Source organism: Castor canadensis, chromosome 2 (assembly GCF_047511655.1).
Source record: "Castor canadensis chromosome 2, mCasCan1.hap1v2, whole genome shotgun sequence".
Lineage (NCBI taxonomy): Eukaryota > Metazoa > Chordata > Mammalia > Rodentia > Castoridae > Castor > Castor canadensis.
This window is the reverse complement of record NC_133387.1, coordinates 124,902,924-124,923,401: the sequence shown is the minus strand read 5'-3', so window position 1 is coordinate 124,923,401 and position 20,478 is coordinate 124,902,924. Positions and strand designations below refer to the sequence as shown.

At 36.7% G+C, this 20,478-nt stretch overlaps 1 protein-coding gene across 1 annotated transcript in view; it reads right to left on the bottom strand.

Annotated features, from left to right (window-relative positions):
- Positions 1-16,990, bottom strand: part of LOC109675014 (olfactory receptor 4F5-like) — a 34,826-nt gene extending 17,836 nt beyond the window's left edge. The window contains 1 exon segment of the mRNA XM_074058731.1: positions 16,889-16,990. Coding sequence (XP_073914832.1) covers positions 16,889-16,990 — 102 coding nt within the window.
- Between the last annotated feature and the right edge of the window lie 3,488 nt (positions 16,991-20,478).

Genomic DNA, 20,478 nt, shown 5'->3' with positions numbered 1-20,478 from the left:
CGTTCCTTTGGGTTGATGCCCAGGAGCAGTATCACTGTATCATATGGAAGTTCCATCTTTATTTTTTTGAGGAATCTCCATATTGCTTATGGTAGTATGGCCATTTTCACAATGTTGATTCTAACAATCCATGAGCATGGAATGTCTTTCCAAATTCTGATGTCTTCTTCAATTTCTCTCTTCAGAGGCTTATACTTTCCATGGAAAAAAGTCCTTAGTTTCTTTCATTGAATTTATTCCAAAGTACTTTATTGTTTTTGAGGCTATTGTAAGTGGGATTGTTTCCCTGATTTCTTTCTCAGTCTGTGTGTTGTGGTGTATAGAAAAGCTACTGATTTCTGTATGTTAATTTTGTATCCTGCTACTTTGCTGAAAGGGTTTATGATGTCTAATAGTTTTTTTATAGAGTTTTTATGGTCTCATAGGTATAGGATAATGACATCTGAAAACAAGGATAGTTTGGCTTCTTCCTTCTCTATTTTAATCCTTTTTGTTTCTTGCTCTAGTTATATTTCTCTGGATAGGAATTTGAAAACTATATTGAATAAGAGTGGAGAAAGCGGGCATCTCTGTCTCATTGCTAACTTCATGGGAACTGTTCCAGTTGTTCTCCATTTAATATGAGGTTTGTCATATATAGCCTTTATTATGTTGAGGAACATTCCTTCTACTCCTAGTTTTTTCAGTGCTTTTATCATGAAAGGTGTTGGATTTTGTCAAAGACATTTCTTCATCTATTGGGAGGAGCACATTGCTTTTGTCCTTGTTTTTGTTTATATGCTGTATTACATTTATGGATTTGCATATCTTGAACCATCCTTGCGACCCTGGAATGAAACTGGAGTATGATCTTTTTGACATGTTGTTGAAATCTGTTTAACAGTATTTTCTTTAGAATCTTTGCATCTATTCTTTAAAGTTATTGGTCTATAATTCCCTTTTCTAGTTGTATATATTTGTTGGATTTTAGAATGAGTGTAATGCAGGATTCATAAAATGACTTTGGTAGTGTTCGTTCCCATTCTATTTCCTGGAACGGTATGAGGAGTATTAGTGTTAGTTCTTATTTAAAGGTTTGGTCAAATTTGCCTGTGAATCCATCAGGTCCTAGGATCTTCTTTGTAGGAAGGGTGTTTATTACTGATTCAATTTCATTAGGTTTTTAATATCTTCTTTGTCCAACTTTCTTCTTGTTTTTATTTTGTTTTGTTTTTTCTTTATTCATATATTCATATGTGTATACATAGTTTGGGTCATTTCTCACACTTGTCCCCTGCACCTACCTCTCCCCCAACACTTCAAGGGAGAACCTGTCCTGCGCTTTTCTCCAATTTTGTTGAAGAGAAGACATAAGCAATAATATTAAATACAAAACAATTTTGCTAGTTGAGATAGGATAGCTGTACAGGGAGATTCTTAGCATTGCTTCCATGCACAAGTGTATTACAACCTGAATTGATTCATCTCTAACTCTTCACTAGTTCCTGATCCCCTTCCCATATTGACCTCTGTCACTTTAAGGTTTCTGTATTAGTTCCTCTGTAGTGGGGACATGAAACACTTTCAAGTTTTGGGTTTCTTACCTATCCCCATTCCTACCATATGTGCTCTCCCCTTAGCGTGTGACCCAAGTCCAATACCTTAATGCCTTTGCCATAGATCTAAAGTCCACATATGAGGGAGAACATATGATTTTTGGTTTTCTGAGCCTGCCTAACCTTGCTCAGGATGATGTTCTCCAGTTCCATCCATTTACTTGTGAATGATAAGATGTCATTCTTGATGGCTGAGTAAAATTCCATTGTGTATAAATAACACATTTTCTTCATCCATTCATCAATAGTGGGGCATCTTGGTTGTTTCCATAACATGGCTATTGTGAATAATGCTGCAATAAACATGGGTGTGCAGATGCCTCTGGAGTAATCTCTGTTGCATTCCTTTGGGTATATCCTGAGGAGTGGGATTGCTGGATCATATGGCAGGTCTATATTTAGATTTTTAGGAAGCCTCCAAATATTTTTCCACATTGGTTGCACCAGCTTTCATTCCCACCAGCAGTGTATGAGGGTTCCTTTTTCCCCACATCCTCGCCAACACATGTCAGTGGTGTTTTTGATGATGGCTATTCTAACCGGTGTGAGGTGGAATCTTAATACAGTTTTGATTTGCATTTCCTTTATAGGTAGAAATGGTGAGCATTTTTTCATGTGTTTTTTGACTATTTGAATTTCTTCTTTTGAGAAAGTTCTGTTTAGTTCAGTTACCCATTTCCTAACTGGTTCATTGATTTTAGGAGAATTTAGTTTCTTAAGTTCCCTGTATATTCTGGTTATCAAACCTTTGTCTGGTGTATAGCAAACAAATATTTTCTCCCACTCTTTGGGTGCTCTCTTCAATTTAGAGACCATTTCTTCAGCTGTGCAGAAGCTTTTTAATTTTATGCAGTCCTGTTTGTCCATCCTTTCTCATACTTGCTGAGCTGCTAGGGTTCTATTGAGAAAGTTCTTGCCTATACCAATTAGTTCTGAAGTGTTTCCTGCTTCTTCCTGTACTAACTTCAGAGTTTCAGATCTGATATTAAGGTTCTTGATCCATTTTCAGTTAATACTAGTACAGGGTGATAAACATGGATCTAGTTTCAGTTTCTTGCAGATAGATAACCACTTTTCCCAGCAACATTTGTTGAAGAGGCTGTCTTTTCTCCATCATATATTTTTGGCACCTTTGTCAAAAATGAGGTGGGTATAGTTGTGTGGATTCATATCTGGGTCCTATATTGTGTTCCACTCGTCTTTATGTCTGTTTTTGTGCCAGTACTATGCTGTTTTTATTGCTACTGCTTTGTAATACAGTTTGAAGTCAGGTATTGGGATACCTCCAGCATTGCTCTTTTTGCTCAGTATTGCCTTGGCTATTTGCGCTCTCTTGTGTTTCCAAATGAACTTTAGGGTAGATTTTTCAATCTCTGTGATGAATGTCTTTGGGATTTTGATGGGAATTGCATTACACATATACATTGCTTTTGGTAGTATAGCCATTTTTACTATGTTGATTCTACCAATCCATGAGCATGGGATATTGTTCCATCTTCTGTAGTCTTCCTCGAACTCTTTCTTCAGGGGTTTGTAATTCTCTTTGTAGAGGTCATTCACATCCTTTGTTAAGTTTACTCCTATGTATTTCATTTTTTTGAGGCTATTGTGAAAGGATTTGATTGTTTCCATGTATTCCTTCTCAGTTTTTTTGCTGTTGATGTATAGAAAAGCTAATGATTTCTGTAAGTTGATTTTGTATCCTACCACCTTGCTACATCTGTTTATGGTGTATAGGAGTTTTTGGTCTTTAAGAGATAGGATGATATCATCTGCAAATAGGGATATTTTAACAGCTTCTTTACCTATTTGCATTCCTTTTATTTCTTCTTCTTGCCTAATTGCTCTGGCTAGGCATTCCAGTACTATGTTGAATAGGAGTGGGGATAGTGGGCACCCTTGTCTCATTCCTGATTTTAGGGGAAGTGGTTTCAGTTTTTTACCATTAAGTATGATGTTGGCTGTAGGATTGTCTTATACAACCTTCACAATGTTGAGGTACATTCCTTCTATTCTTAGTTTTCTTAGAGCTTTTATCATGAAGTGGTGTTGGATCTTGTTGAAGGCTTTTTCTGCATCTATTGAGATGATCAAGTGGTTTTTGTCTTTCCTTCTATTAATGTGCTGTGTTACATTTATAGATTTATGTATTTTGAACCACCCTGCAATCCCTGGGATGATGCCGACTTGGTTGTGGTGAATAATCTTTCTGATGTGTTGTTGGATTCAGTTTGCCATTATTTTATTGAGGATTTTTGCATCGATGTTCATTAAGGAGATTGGCCTGTAGTTCTCCTTTTTGGAGGTGTCTTTGTCTGGTTTTGGGATAAGAATAATATTGGCTTCATAAAATGAGTTAAGCAATGTTCCTTCCCTTTCTATTTCATGTAAAAGTTTAAGGAGGGTTGTTATTAGTTCTTCTTTAAATGTTTGATAGAATTCAGCAGTGAATCCATCAGGTCATGAACTTCCTTTTTTGGGAGACTCTTGATTGCTGCTTCAATTTCTTTTAGTGTTATAGATCTATTCAGGTGATTAATATCCTCTTGGTTCAGTTTTGAATGGTTGTGTCTAGAAATCTGTTCATTTCCTCAAATTTTCAAATTTGTTAGAGTATAGGCTCACAAGGTAGTCTCTGATGATTTCCTGTATTTCCATGGTGTTTGATGTTATCTTACCTTTTGCATTTCTGATTTTATGGATTTGGGTTTTTTCTCTCCTCATTTTTAGTCAGGTTTGCCAATCTCATTTGTTTTTTCAAAGAACCAGCTTTTTGTTTCATTGATTCTTTGTGTGTGTGTGTGTGTGTGTGTGTGTGTGTGTGTGTGTATATATATATATATATATATATATATATATATATTTAGGTTCCTTTTAATTTCCCCTTTTAGTTCATCAATGACCCACTGATCATTGAGCAATGTGTTGTTCATCTTCCTATTGTTTGCATGTTTTCTACTGTTTTTTGTTGTTGTTGAGTTCTGGTTTTAATGCGTTGTTATCAAATAGAATGCATGGAGTTATTTCTAGTTTCTTATATTTGCTGATGCTTGCTTTGTGCCCTAAGATATGATCAAATTTGGAGAAAGTTCCTTGGGCTTCTGAGAAGAATGTATATTGTGCAAAAGATGGATGAAATATTCTGTAGACATCAGCTATGTCTATTTGATCAATGGTGTGATTTAGTTCTAGAATTTCCTTATTGATTTTTTGTTTGGATGACCTATCTCTTGGTGGTGGGGTGTGTGTATATATATATACATATATATATATACATAGTTTTGGGGTCTATATATGCTTTTAGGTCCATCAGAGTATGTTTGATGAATTTGGGTGCACTGACATTGGGTGCATATGGGTTGATAATTGTTATTTCCTTTTGCATATTTCACCTGTTATTAGTATGGAGTGTCCTTTATCTTGTTTGATCAATGTAAGTTTGAGGTCTACTTTGTCTGAGATAAATATTGCTACTCCTGCCAGTTTTCTGCAGCCATTGGATTGATAAATCTTCTCCAGCCTTTCTCCCTAAGCCAGTGCTTGTTTCTGTCAATAAGGTGGGTCTCCTGTATACAACAGATTGTTGGATCTTTTTTGATCCAGTTTTCCAGATGGTATCTTTTGGTGGGAGACTTAAGTCCATTAATATTCAGTGTTAGTATTGATAGATGTGTGGTGATTCCTGTCATTTATCTGTTTTTGTTGTTTAAGGTTTTGATTATGTGCAGCTGAGCTAACGTTACTCTCTCATTCCTTGTCTTTTCTTCTGTGGTTTGGTGATGCCTGTCCTCTCATGATTTTGTTTGCTTTCATTTTCTGTGTGCAGAATTCCTTGAAGAACCTTTTGTAGTGGTGGTTTGGTGGTCATATATTGTTTTAGTTTCTGTTTATCATTGAAGACTTTTATTGCTCCATCTATTTTGAATGGTAGTTTTGCTGGGTAGAGTACCCTAGAATTGAAGTTGTTTTCATTTAGTGTCTGAATACCTCACTCCATGCTCTTCTTGCTTTTAAAGTTTCCCTTGAGAAATCTGTTGTGATTTTGATGGGTTTACTTTGGATGTTATTTGTTTTTTCTCTCTTGCAGCTTTCAATATTCTTTCTCTATTCTGTGTGCTTGTTGTTTTAATGATAATGTGTCATGGGGTAGTTCTATTTTGGTCAAGTCTGTTTGGTATCCTGGACACTTCCTGTACCTGAATGGGCATAACTTTCTCTATGGGAAATTTTCTGTTATTATTTTGTTGAATACATTATGAATCTCTTTTGCTTTCACTTCTTCTCATTCTTCAATGTCCATGAGTCTCAGGTTTGGTCTTATTGTTTATTTAGGACTCTTATAAGTTCATTTATTTCTTTCTGTATCTGCTCGATACTTTCTTTAGTGCCTCTTGTGTGCTTTGGTTAAGCATGTCTAGTAACATCTCCATGAAATTCTCAGTAATTACTTGCAAGATTTCTTCTTTGAGGTTGTTCTTGTGGGCATCATTGGGTTCCTTGCCATCATTTGTCTTTGTTTTGTTGGAGTCTGGAACTGGGTATCTATTTTCTTCATTTCCCTCTGAATCCTGTATTAAATTTTTTTGGGGAGAGAATGATTTCCATCCGTTTTTCATCTTCCCATCACTCCTCTTGGTACTGTGCATCTATGTTCTTGATAGGCTAGTTGGTGGTTTCAGTCACCTGTTTTCTTTCTCTTGTTTTAATTTTGTTTTGTGGCTGCATTGGGTTTGTAGCTAAGTGTATGTGTGCTATTTCTGTCCCTGGACTGTCTGTCATTTAGTGTTAGCCAATTCACAATAGGAAAAATAACAACAAAAAAACCCCAAAGAAATCAACAGGAAGAGATGAACAAACAAAAAACAAAACAAGCAGACAAACAAACAAAAATTCCAGGTTCAGGAACAATAGAATTTCAGTCTTAGTTTAAGTTCTGGTGTTACTCCTCTATCATCCAGCCCTGGTGTTGGTATTTAAGCAGAAGCTCTGTCATAGTCTCACCAGGTGGTTGGGTAGTGTTTGTTTCTTTTTTTTCTTCTGTCTTTCAGAGGCAGCTGCTTGGTCAGCTCACCCTAAGTGTGATGTGGCAGTTTAAGTTTGTATGTTGCCCTCAGGTTCTGGAATCAGCTCTGTAGCCCACCAACTGTCCTGCTTTGGAGTTAGGGTTTTGCTGTGCTTGATTACTGTGGGCTTATTTCTTTGCCTCACCTCCTTACTTTAGGGCAAGTTCAGTGACCCATCAGCCGGCCCACTGTTGTCAGCGTGTTGTGATGATTTGCTGATTTTTTTTTCAATTTTGCAGTGTCCTTTGACTTTGGATGTTGCTAACTGGCTCAAGAGATGAGCTTTGTGGACTGCTACCTGCCCTATTTCAGGCAATGGCTTATCACCTGCCCCCTATCAGCCCTTCTGCCTTTCCAACCATTGGTTTACTAAAGTTTGTGTGGAGGTTAGCTCTTTGCCCCTAGCCCTTCTCTGGTGCACTTTCAGAGTTCCAGCCCCCTCTGCTGATTGCAAGTTTTCAGGGTATTTTTTGCAAGGGGGTCATTTTGCCAAGGGGGCTATGCTCGTTTATCCCAGGGGTGGCTGGGGGAATACTGCATGATGCTTGGCACTCACCTGTTTGTTCTGCTGAATGTATCCCAGGCAGGTTTGGGGCCAGCATCTGGTTATGGTAGGTCAGCCCTCCTTTTTTCTCAGTGTAATGTGATGTGGAGAAGCTTTCTATGGTCTAGAGGCACAGGGCATTGAAGTTTTGATTCTCCTTGGTGTATTATTTCCACCAAGTGTGGCTCCAGTATCTCAGCAAGGTTTTTGATTCAGGGAGTTCACACCATCTGCTTTTGCACCCTAGTTGCCTGCTTGGATCCCACTTCTTCAATTTACATTGGTATATGCATTTAGTAATTTATCCATTTCATATAGATTTTCCAGTTTACTTGAGTATAAGTTTTCAAATACTATCTAATTATTCTCTGAATTTTGTTAGTATTTGTGGTTATGTCCCCTTTCATCTCTGATTTTATTAATTTGGGTCTTCCCCGTCCTCATTTTAGGCAATTTGCCAGGGGTTTGTTGATCTTGTTTATCTTTTCAAAACACTAGCTCTTTGTTTCATTGACTCTTTGTATACTTTTTTGGTCTTTATTTCATTAATTTTGGCCTTTATTTTATTTCCACCTTCTGCTAGTTTTGAGTTTCACTTGTTCTTGTTTTTCTAGGAGTTTGAGATGCAGCATTAGGTCATTTATTTGAGGTCTTTCTGTGTTTTTAATATATGCACTCCTGGCTCTAAGCTTTCCCCTTTGAACTACCTTTCCTGTGTCCCATAGGTTTTGACAGGTTGTGCTTTCATTCTCATTAAATTCCAAAATTTTCTTGATTTCCTTACTTATCTCTTCAATGACCCACTGATCTGGAGTAATATGTTACTCAGTTTCCAGGTGTTTGAGTATTTTCTGCTGTTTCTTTTGTTGTTGAGTTCTAGTTTATTTGGGTTATGGTCTGATAGTATGCAGTGGGCTTTTCAATTTTCTTTATTTGTTAAGACTTGCCTTGTAACCTAAATATGATCTGTTTTGGAGAAAGTTCCATGGGATGCATATAAGAATGTATATCTGCTGTTTCAGGATGGAATACTTTGTACAGATAAGTCAGGTCCAGTTGATCTATGGTGTCATTCAATCCTAGAGTTTCTTTGTTAATTTTTTGTCTGGATGACCTATCTCTTGGTGATAGAAGAGTAGGGAAGTCTTCCATCACCTTTGTGTCAGGGAATATCTATGTTTTAAAGTTCAGTATTGTATATTTACTGAGATTGGGCACACTGATATTGGGAGCATATAAGTTAACAATTGTTATTTCCTCTTGATGTATTGCTCCTTTTATTAGTATGAAGTGACCTTCTTTATCTCTTCTGACTAATTTAGGTTTGAAGTCTACTTTACCTTACGTAAGTATTGGTACTCCTGCTTGTTTCTGGGGCCAATTATCTCAGTAAATTTTCTTCCACCCTTTCACCCTAAGATAATGTTTGTTTCTTTCTATAAGGTGGTTTTCTTTTAAACAACAAATTGTCAGGTTTTTCTTTCTAATCCAGTTTGCCACTTGATATCTTGAATGGGGGAATTGAGGCCATTAAAATTTGGTGTTAATATTGAGAGGTTTGGGGTGATTCCTGCCACTTAGTTCTTTTTGTTGTGTAAGGGTTTGTGTGTGTGCAACTAATTCAGTACTATTCTTTGATTACTTGTCTGCTCTTCTTTTGAAGTTTAATAATTCCCACCTTTGCATGGGGGTGTTTTTTTTTTCATCTCTGTGTGTTGGATTCCTTTTAGAACCTTCTATAATATTGGTGTGGTGGTCATGTATTATTTTAGTTATTATTTATCATGGAAGATTTTTATTACTCCCTCAATTTTGAATGATAGTTTTGCTGGGTAGAGTATCCTAGAACTGAAATTGTTTTATTTCAGTGCTTGAAATACCTCACTCCATGCCTTTCTTGCTTTTAAGTTTTCTGTTGAGAAATCTGCTGGTGTTTTGAAGGATTTACATTACATGCTTTTTTTTCTCTCTCTCTTACAGCCTTCCATATTCTTTTCTTGTTTTCTGTGCTAATTGTTTTAACCAGAATATGCTGTGGAGTAGTGTGTTTGGGTCATGTCTGTTTGGTGTCCTGGTGGCCTCCTGTACCTGGATCGATATCTCTTTCTTGAAACTTGGTGATTTTTCTGCCATTATTTTGTTCAATACATTACCTACGTTGGCTTGCACCTCTTCTTCTTTCATGCTCATGATTTGCAGGTTTGGTCTTTAGATTCAGTAGCAGAGTTCTTGCATATTCTTTTTAGCTCTTGGGTATTTTTTCTGAGGATTTTTCTCTTTTTTCCTTAACATCTATTTTTAATTTGAGCCCTAAAATTCTTTCTTCCACTTATTCCACTCCTTTGGTGTGGCTTTCAACTGTATTTTTTATTTGACTTAGGGAAATTTTTATTTCCATGATTTCTGTTTGATTAATTTTTTCTGAGACTTTCCATATTTTTGTTAAACTCCTTTTTCACTTCTTGTGCTGTCTTCTTTATTTCATTTATCTTTTTTTGATAACCTCCTCAGTTTACTTTGAGAATTTGTTGAAATCGTCTTTGAGTTCATTTAGTTGTTTCTGTGTCTTCTTGAGTTTTTTTAAAAAATTATTTTTATTCAGTTTTCTTGGGATTCATTGACTTGTTTTAATATGACCCCTTAATCTTATTGGGCATTCTTATTATCATTCTTCTAATTTCAGCAACTGGGGATTCATCCCCTTCATGTTTGTGTAGAGATAGATGCTTAGGTAATTAAAAAGATGTTGCTAAAAGAGGGGACAGGGAGTATGGATACAAGGTAATAAGGCCCTATATATATATATATTTATAATATATGTAAAGGTGTGGTTCAGTGATTGTAGGAGAGGGTGGCATTGTCAGTGATTGCAGTGGGAAAGGAAGGATGGGGGTAACCTATAAAGTTGGTATACAAGACTATTGATGAGTGGTGAGTGTGGAGGAGGTAGGAACAGTGGGGGGAAAGGAAGGCAGGGAGAGGATGATAAGGAGGAAGAAGAAAGGAAAGAATAAAATGGAAGAGAAAAAATGTGTAAAGGAGAGAGGGCTAAGCAAATTGGTAGCTGGACAGAATGGAAAAAGGAGATAAGTAATAAAAATTTTTAAATTAATTAAAAATTAAAACAAAAAATAAAAATATTCAATAAGAATAAAATGTATATTTATTGTCCAAATTTCTTCCTTTTTAGGAGAGAAATGGGATGGTTTTTTTCTTCAGTTCAATGGGTGTTCTGGGCTCTTTCTTCTGATGTCTAATGCAGGTGCTGACACTTCTTACAGGGCCTCTTTCTGTGTCTCTGCCCCTTCTCAAGTTTGGTATGCTGGTCTCTGTGGCAATGGATATTGCCTCTCCCTAGCAATCAACTTGGGGGGAGATCAAATCAGCATGTTTGAGCCAACACTTTTCTTGGTGGGATGGGTTCCCTGGTACAGGTAGATTCTCTGAAGTGGTCCTGTGAGGAGCTGGTATGTGAGCTGTTGCCAGCCCCTACTGCCAGCAGCTCAAACCAAGGAGGTAGAATTGAGCTTTTTTGGTCCACAGCTTTTCTCTTGGAAATTTCTCAATTTTAGCTCAGTTCAAGTTTCTACAAGGTTACCACCTGGGAGGATGTTTTGTTTTTACCATACTGTTGCTGAGGTGCCCCATCCTCAAGAAGGCTGGATTAGCTCAGCATTCCTCCCCAACCCCACCAGGTGAAAGTGACACTTTCCCACCATTTATGGCCAATAATTTTGTTCAAGAGGTATGCAATCTGTCCACCAGCTGTGATGGAATATGTAGTTTACTCCATTGCAGATGATGTGTGGCACTCCCCAGCAGGGTTGCAGGTTCCTTCAGTGGAATTGTGTCAGGACAGCTCAGGCAAGCTGGAGTCTGAGGTTCTGTGTCCTGTAATTGTGGTGGGTCCATGACATCCCAGATGCTTGAAGAACTTGATCTGCAGTTTTATGTGTTGCATTTTAGCAAATGAAGAGGAAAGAAGCCAAAAAAGAACAGGGTGGTTGCAGGCATTGGTCCACAGAACCTGGGCTTCTGGGTCTGTTATGTGCCATAAAAAGCTAATTTAAGGGTCCACTGTTGTACATTATGTGCATGCTATGTACTGGTGGTATTTAGTTGGCAAAAAAGCTAAGTTCCCTAATACTTGCTACCTCAAATCTGAAGTATTCTTCTGAAAACATGGAGCTCAGGGTCCCAGGGTTCTTCCACTGTCTGCCATTTTCAGCTCATGTTTTTAAAATCCTGTTGAAAGTATTTTAAGAATGGGGGAAAGAGGATGAAAGAGGATGGTGGAAATGGTTAATTTCACTAAGATATATTGCAAGTACATTTGTAGATGTCATAATATCCCCCGTGTACAACAATAATATGACAATAAAAATAAAAATGAAAAAGTTACAGAATATATAAATAGCTCAGAAAATTAAATACCAAATAATAAATTGGACAAAGAATTGAACAGGTAATTTTCAATTGCTCAGTCTCACTGACTTTTTGCCCAGGCTGACCTTGAGCTAATCTCCTGATCTCTGCCTCCAGAGTAGCTAGGATTACAGGCATTAGTCATTGTGCTTGACCTTACCTATTCTTCAGAGAAAATAATTTTTCATTCCCACAGTCTTTGTTAAAAGCTTAGTGGATGTTTTCTTCATAAAAATATTATTATAATTTCAGTTCTGTCCATCCTTCCAATAAGAACCCCTGAACATAAAGTTCATTCCTATCCTTCTTTGAGTACATGATATACTTTCAAACACATTTGCATTTGTTTCTAGTTTTACAAATCTGGCTTCCCCAAGAAAATAATCAGTTGTACTTATAATACCTCTTATAATTAGATCTTTATAAAGGAGGCTGCAGAGGTGACATAGTGTCTGAGGCAAGCTTATTTGTTGTTTGAATAATCAATATTTATGTCAATGCTCCATAAAGTTTAAACACTTGTTACTCCTGTTAGTATTTTGATTATAAATAAATCAGGGTTCAAAACACATCTTAGTGTCTGTTCAGACACTCTGAAGCAGCAGTCATTATGGAAATATAAGATTTTCCTTGGGGAAACCTCTGTGAAGGAAGAAAATCTAAAGGGATAAAGGAAAAGGAAGGGGGAGCAGGAGGGTCTGACTTAATAAAATATAAAGGTGTCTTCCCAATAAGAATGGCCAGTATTAAAGACATAAAAGTACCCAGATGTTGTGGTTCATGCCTGCAATCTCAGTGCTTGGGAGGCTGAGGCAGGAGGATCAAAGTTTGAGACTAGCCTGAGCTACATAGTGTTGTGTTCAGTTTGGGATAATTAAGGAGACCTTTCCTAAAACACCAAAATCTACCCAACCCAACCAATTCAAACCAAAATCCCCAAAAGTGATAATACAGCCATTATGGAAAACAGAGCTACCATAGGACCCAGTAATCCCACTACTGAGAATATGGCCAAATGACATGCAGTGTGTATGTAAAAGTGAAATCTGCACTTTCATGTTCTTTTCAGCAGTGCTCATAATTCCTGAGAGATGGAAGCAGCCCAAGTGTCCATCATGTAGAGAATGGATAAAGAAAATGTGGTACATATACACAACAGAATATTATGTACCCATGAAAAGACAGAAGTTCTGTCATTTGCAACAGTGTGGCTGAGCCTGGAGGACATTATGTTAAGCATAATAACAAAGGCACAGAAAGACAATCTCTGCATACTCTCATTCATGTACAGAATCTGAAACAATGATGTAGGATTTGAGAGTTGGTCCAAGGTTATCAGAGGCTGTGGAGAAAATTCCTGGAAAGGATGACAAGTGGTGTGAAGTTTCAGTCCTGTGTGAGTAAGGAGTTCTCACGAGCCATGGCACAGTGTGATGACTAAGGACAGTGAAGGTGTACTGTGTGGTCCAAAGGCTAGAAGAACAGATTTTGGGTTTTCATCACAGAGAAATGATAAATGTTTGAGGACATAGTTGTGCTCACTCTGATGCAAATATCACATGATGGATGAATTTATTTTTGGAGTTTTTATTAGCATATATTCATTGTATAAAGCACTTTGGTTGATTGTATGTAACATGCATAGAATGTACTTTATTTGAATCTGTCTCTTTTGGTTCTTTCTTATCCCTTTTTTTTCAAATAATCTTAATGATTTCATTATTCTACTTTACACATGCATATAGAGTACTACGATTTCATTCTTCCTGCTTCACCCTCGCCTTTTCCCTCTGCATTCAAGTGGCTCCACTCCAAACAGTCACTGTTTGACACTTATGTCACTCAGTTTTTAGGTTTAGATTCCATAAATGAGAGAGAATATATGATAGCTGCTACCACTTTATTCCATTAGTTTATAGTTTTTATGTTAAATTAACTTAAATAAATATTAATATTTCTTAAAATGCTAGTGTGCTTCTTTGCAAGAAGAATGAAGGTGAAGAAGGATGTATGGAGCTGCCTCAGCTGTGGTGCAGTGCTGAGACAGTCCCAACCAGGTTGATCAAAGCTCCAGAGCAATGTTGCCCCAGAGAGGAACTCCGCATTAGGCTAGGCAGCAACACTCTGGCTCTGACTCCTTCACTGCTGTCACTTATTGGACTGAGACAGCTTGGATACATGGTTGGTTGTTTGCATGTTGCAGTAGAAATCACAATGGCAACCACAGGAGGCTGTGAACCAACTGCATTCTTGTGAGCAAGTGACATCTTGAGGACATGTAGTGTTAGCCCATCTCTTCCCTTGAAACCTCCATTGAATCTTTCATTGTGCTCACAGTTTTCCCTTAAACAGGGGCCCATTTTAATTTGCTAATCTCTTTGCTTCTAGAATACTATTGAAGCTAACTTTATAAGTTTAAATAAATTATTGTTTATAATGAAATTCCTGCAAGCCACCATGCTGGCTATCTTTTGTTGTTTTTTTTTTTTTTTCGGTGGTAATGGGGTTTGAGTTCAGGACCTTCCAGTGGCTAGGTGAGAACTCTACCACTTGAATCATTCCACCAGCCCTTTTTGTGTTGTTTGTTTTTTCTTTTTTTTTCACAATAAGCTTTAGCAAACTTTTTGCCCAGGCTGTATTTGCCATATTCTGAGGAAAACAAAATAGTAAATATTATGTATCAAGTGTAATTATGAATATAGAGAGGATCATAGACTAGGATAGACTTCTCAGGGGATTTATAACAGAGACATGTCAGTGTTAAGCCTAACTATTACCCTTGAAGAATAGTAGCTCATTTCTATTACTGTATGCACTTTATTATTTCTCTTGCCTTGTGTAACTAGCTGGGACTTGCATAAATTTAATTCATAGTGCTGAGAAGAACTGTGTTCTTCAAAGCAAATGCTAGAAGCAGAAGGCTTCTAATATTTCACTATTAGCTATAAATGGGGGTGGACATATTTGTAAATATATTTTAGCACACTGGGCACTTTCCATCCTGTGTGGTCACTTCTGAGACTTTTATCATGAACCTGTACTTGATTTTATTGATTTTTTGTATTTATTGAGAGGTTTACACTATGCTCTTTTTGCCAATCTGTGATTGATTCACAATCATTAAGTTTAATTTGTGCCTCAGACATAAAAATGATCATTCATAATATTTTATTCTTACTTATTGTTTTTGTATATCAGTTTTTTATAAGTGTATTTTAATTTCACAAAGCAACGAGTCTCATTGTGACATTTTCATACATGTATATGAGGCATTTTGATCATATTTATCACCCATTACCTATACTTATTCGCTCTTGTCCTTCTCACACATCCCATTTCTAATCCCTAGCATTCCCCTTTCCACTTTCAAGAACTTCTATTTTCACCTGAATTCCAAATATAAGAGAATACACGTGACACTTGTCATCCCAGATCTGGATTATTTCACTTAACATGATGTTCTTCTGTTCCATCTCTTTTCATACAAATGAAGTAATTGTTTTTCTTAATGGGTGAATAATACTCCATTGCATATTTTCTTTATCCACTTGTCCATTGATGGGAACCTAGGGTGATTCCATGATTTGGCTCTTCTGAATACTACTTCAATAACCATGGGTATGCAGATATCTCTAGTGGATGCTGATTTTATTCCTTCAGGTATGTACAAGATTGGTACAGTGGAATGATATGCTAGTTCTACTTTAGTTTTTAGATGAAGCTGCATACTGATTTGCATAGTGCCTAGACTCATTTGCATTCCCAAATTGAGCATAAAAAGTTTCCATTTTCCCCACATCCTCACCAACACTTTTTTGTTTCTTGTTTTCATGATGGTAGCCATTCTGACTGGGATGAGATGGAATCTCAATTAAACTTTGACTTGCATTTCCCCAATGCCTAAGAAGGTGGAATGTTGTAAATGTACTTATTGGTCATTTCTATTTCTTCCTTTACATAGTGTCTGTTCATTTATTTTCTCACTTATTGATTAGACCATTTCTGTTTTGGTGTTCAATTTTTTTAGGTATTCATATAATCTGGATATTGCTCATTCTTCAGAAGAGTAGCTGTTAAAGATTTGCTCCTATTTTGTAAGACATATGTCCATTCTGTTATTTCCTTTTCTATGGACAAACTTCTTGGTTAAATTTAATCACATTTGTCAATTTTTGTTATTTTTTCCCTCATACTCAGAATGAATATGCTTATTCCTATATCCTAAAGTGTTTCTCTTATATTTCCCTCTAGTCATTTCTAAGTTTTAGGTGTCACATTAATGTTTTTGATCAATTTTGAGTTGATGTTTACACAGGTCAGGGGTAGGGATCAAGTTTCAGTCTTCTACATGTTGATAATCATTTGTGCAAACACATTTGGTAAATAAATCATTTTTTCTAGAATGGATGTTTTGGGTGGTTTTGTCAACACTCAGGTGAATTTACTCTGTGGGTTTATTTCTGGTTCTTCTATTCTATTCCATTGGTCTATGTGTCAGTTTATGCCAGTGTCATGCTGTTTCTGTTACTGTGGATCTGTAGAATAAATTTGTGGTTGGATACTGTGATACCTCCAGCATTGCTTTTGTTGCTCATGATTTCTTTGATTATGCAGGGTCTTTTATGCTTCCATATAAACTTTACAATATTTTTTACTATTTTTGTGAAGGATGTCATTGGATTTTGATGCCTATCAAATGTAATATGTAGGGAAATGCAAATAAAAACCACATTGTAATTCTCATTGCAATTTCTCATTAAGAAAACAAAGCACAGCAAATGCTGGCAATGTCAGGCACTGAAGCCACTAGGAAAATGTATATGGGGGTTCAATAAAAGACTAACAGTGGTACTACCATATCATCCAACCATGTCACTCCCTAGTATAAACCCAAGGAAATCAAAGTAGGCACACAATAAATGTATCTGTGTATTAATGTTTACTGTGGCTCTGTTCATAATACCTGCTCCATAGCATTAGTGTAGGTACCCATGAATTCATGAATGGATAACATGTTTTGTTAACATGGTGCATGTACACAATGGATTATCATTCAATTATTAAGGACAAAAATGGATTTTAGGGACAAGAAAGAGAAGGACTGACATCACCCCACACTCTTTCTCATGGAAACACCTTAATGAATGTATATTCCTGCATCTAGTTCCCTGAGGAACTGCTAACAAAGTTATTGGCTGTGGTAAAATGTTTCGAATCCATCAGTGTCCTGTGAAAAGTAACAGCCAATATGAATCTCTGACCCATGGTCCAGAAGATGTGATGGTCCCAGTAACTGCAGACAACACAAAATCACAGGCCAGAGGCATAGATGCTGTGGTGAGTCCAGAAATCACCAAAAACATGAATCCGTGATCTGGGGTGCAGAAGCTGGGGTGGTCCTGTGCACAGCCTCTAACATGGCAGAGAAAGTAGTAAAAGGACAAATAGATAGTAAATCTACCTAAATACAAATCCCTACAGAGACAAAAGATTGAGCCCCTAGCCTGGACAAGGTACAGCTGCCAGCTGAACCTTCCAAGAGTTCCAAGAAATCTCAGTAGTGTACACATTGACAGTGGAAAGCACAGCATAGCACATCCCATATGGAAAAGGACGAACAGTGGGGCAAACAACTGTTTGTCTGAATTAGAGGGGACTTGAGAGAAGAATGTACAAGTGTACTGGGAACTGTGTGACACTGAGGACTGAGGATTCAGACATCACAAGCCTTCCCTGGAGATTGTATTGAGATCACATCCCCCTCTTTTGCTGGAAAATAAAAGCATTTGTATACCATTCTATTGTCAATTCTCAAACCCAATTGCAATCTATTATTTGAAAGACTCATACTCTGAGAGGGGGGAAGTAGCTGTTTGAAAAGTTCTTTTTTTAATAGTTGCCCAGGAAAGAAACTCAAAATTCTGGTTTTTAATAAGTATGTTTCTTTTTGTCACTGTTTGGTTTTTATTTTTTGATCTTTTTTCCCATTTGTTTGTATTGATGTTTTTAGTGTAGCTGAATAGGATAACATTACACCCTTCCTCATTTTCCTTTTAGTTCTACTCTTCCTCCCTTCCTTTTCTCTGCAGTCATTGTATGTAAACCATGATACCTGACTTTCGCTACCCAATCTTAAATCATACCCTCTTCCTCCCTTTCCTATTGCCTTTCCCCATGGTACTTTCCTTCCCACTACAATTAGAACTTCCCTCTCACTCACATTCCACCTCTATTTCTATCTCCCTCCAATAAATTTTCTTTGTTACTCACATTTCTAGCAGGTAATTAGATTGCCAGATTGTGTTTTAATTTTCTTCATTTCTATCCTCTCTTTCCAACACATTAACTAAGTCTTTTCTATGAAATCACTCCACTTTCTCATTAACCTCTATTAATAAGCTAAGCCACAACCCCTTCCTGCCTTAATAAAACCACACACTTCTTTACTTCTTTATTATTTATAAGTGTTATCCCACTTATCTCCTTCCCATTACAACCCTTATTATTAAGGACTTGCAAAATCAGGAAGGTTCATCTTTGCTTCTTATTCATCTAAATATGCTGGAGCAGAAGTGGTGACTGACTTTATTAATATTCCATAATATCATAATTGTGGTTTATCACCTGTGATAGCTTTTGCGGCTAAGTTTATGTTTTCTGAGTAGAGTAGGAGGCTGCATCCAGTGTCTTGAGCATTGAAGTCAAATGTTTGACTACAGAGACAGAGACCTCAAATCTATTGAAAAGAAAATACATAACAACTTAGCCATTGATCAGTCTTAAATAGTCTTTGATAAATTTCAAATTAAAAGGTAATGGAAGATTGAAATGTCTAATGAAATGCTTGGCCCCAGATGCATAAATAGCAGCATAGAAACATAAGTTTCATGGAGAAACAAAGTAATATGCCTCCTTCAAAGCCAACAACTCCACAATAATGGACTTTAATGATGGTGAAGAGGAAATTATTTAAAACAACAAATTAAAAACCAATAAGAATCTTCAATGAAATTAAAGAGATGTCTAAGCAGCTGAGTGAATTCTAAGATGTTATAAATAACCAACTGAACTGAAAGAAAATTCAGATAAATAACTGAATGGAATAGAAAAGATAATTCAAGGTATGAATGACTCAGTAAAAATACAGAAGTCTTGAAAATTTAAATCTTGGAATTAAAAAGCTAAATAACCCAAACAAAAAACTCAATAAAATTCTGGCTCATAGAATGGAGCACATTAAAAAGAGTTTCATGGACTGAAGATAAAGTATATGTATTAGATCCATCAGTCAAAGATACTAAAAAAAAAAAAAGGAAACATGAATGTGACATGGAAGACTTCTGAGAAATCACCAAAAGATCAAATCTAAGAATCTTGGGTGCAGAAGAAGAAGAGATACAACTAAAATGTGCAGATAACTTAGTCAATAAACTAATACCATACAATTTCCCTATTCAAGAAAGAGAGGTACATCCAAGCATAGGAGTCTTTCAGAACACCACACTAGAAAAATCAAAAACACCCACGGACATAATATAATTAAAACACTAACCATACAGAACAAAGAAACTACTGAAAGCTGCAAAAGAAAAGTGACAGGTCACATATGAAGGCAAATCCATTAGGATAACAACAGATCTCAACACAAAGTCTAAGTGCAAGGAAGGCTTTAATGATATATTTCAAGTTCTACAAGAAAACAATTGTCTACTTAGATTAGTGTATCCAGCAAGTCTATCCTTTTCTTCTGTCATATTTGTTTTGTTTTCCTTTTCTCCTTTTATTTTGTCATTTTTACCTTTACTTACATGTGTATATATTATGCCATCCCTCCCCACCCCTACCCCTAACCCTCACTTCCAGACAGAATCTGTTCTGCCCTCTTCTTCTCTGATTTTGTTGAAGAGAAATTGTACAAGATAATAAGAAAGACATGTCATTTTTGCTAGTTTGAGATAAAGATAGCTATACAGAAAGACTCCTAGTATTGCTTCCATGCACTTGTGTATTGCAACCCACAATGGTTCATTTCTACCAGACCTCATCACCACTTCCTGGTCCCCTTCCCATAGTGGTCTTTGCCAATTTAAGATTACTTTATTCATTCCTCTACAGTGAGCACATCAACCACATTCAAGTTTTAGGTTTTGTTCCCTTACCATATTCCTCCTGTGCGTGTTCTTCCCCTAGTGTGTGACCCATGTCAAATAATATTGCTGCCTTTGTTTTGGGTCTATAATCTGTATGTGAGGGAGAACATGCAATTTTTGGTCTTCTGAGCCTGGCTAACTTCATTTAAGTTGATGTTCTCTAGTTCCATTCACTTACTTGCAAATGGCAAAATTTCACTCTTCTTTGTGGCTGAATAAAATTCCATGTGTATAAATACCACAATTCTTGATCCATTTATTGGTTGTGGGGCATCTTGGCTGTTTCCAACACTTTGTGTTGAGATCTGTTGTTCCATTCACTATTCACTGTGAATAGTGCTACAATAAGCATGGGTGTGCAGGTGCTTTTGTAATAACTTGAGTAGCGTTCCTTCCAGTATATCTCTAGGAGTGGTATTGCTGGATCATATGGCAGATCTATATTTAGTTTTTTAAGGAGCCTCCATGTTGTTCTACAAAGTGGTTGTACTAGCTTACATTCCCACCAGCAGTGTATGAGTGTTCCTTTATCCCCTGCATCCTCACCAACATTTTTTGGTGGTGGTGTTCTTGATGGTATCTATTTTAACAGTGGTGAGGTGGAATCTTAGTGTGGTTTTGATTTCCATTTCCTTTATGGGCAGGGATGGTAAGTATTTTTCAATGAGTGTTTTAGCCATTTGGATTTTTTCCTTAGAAAA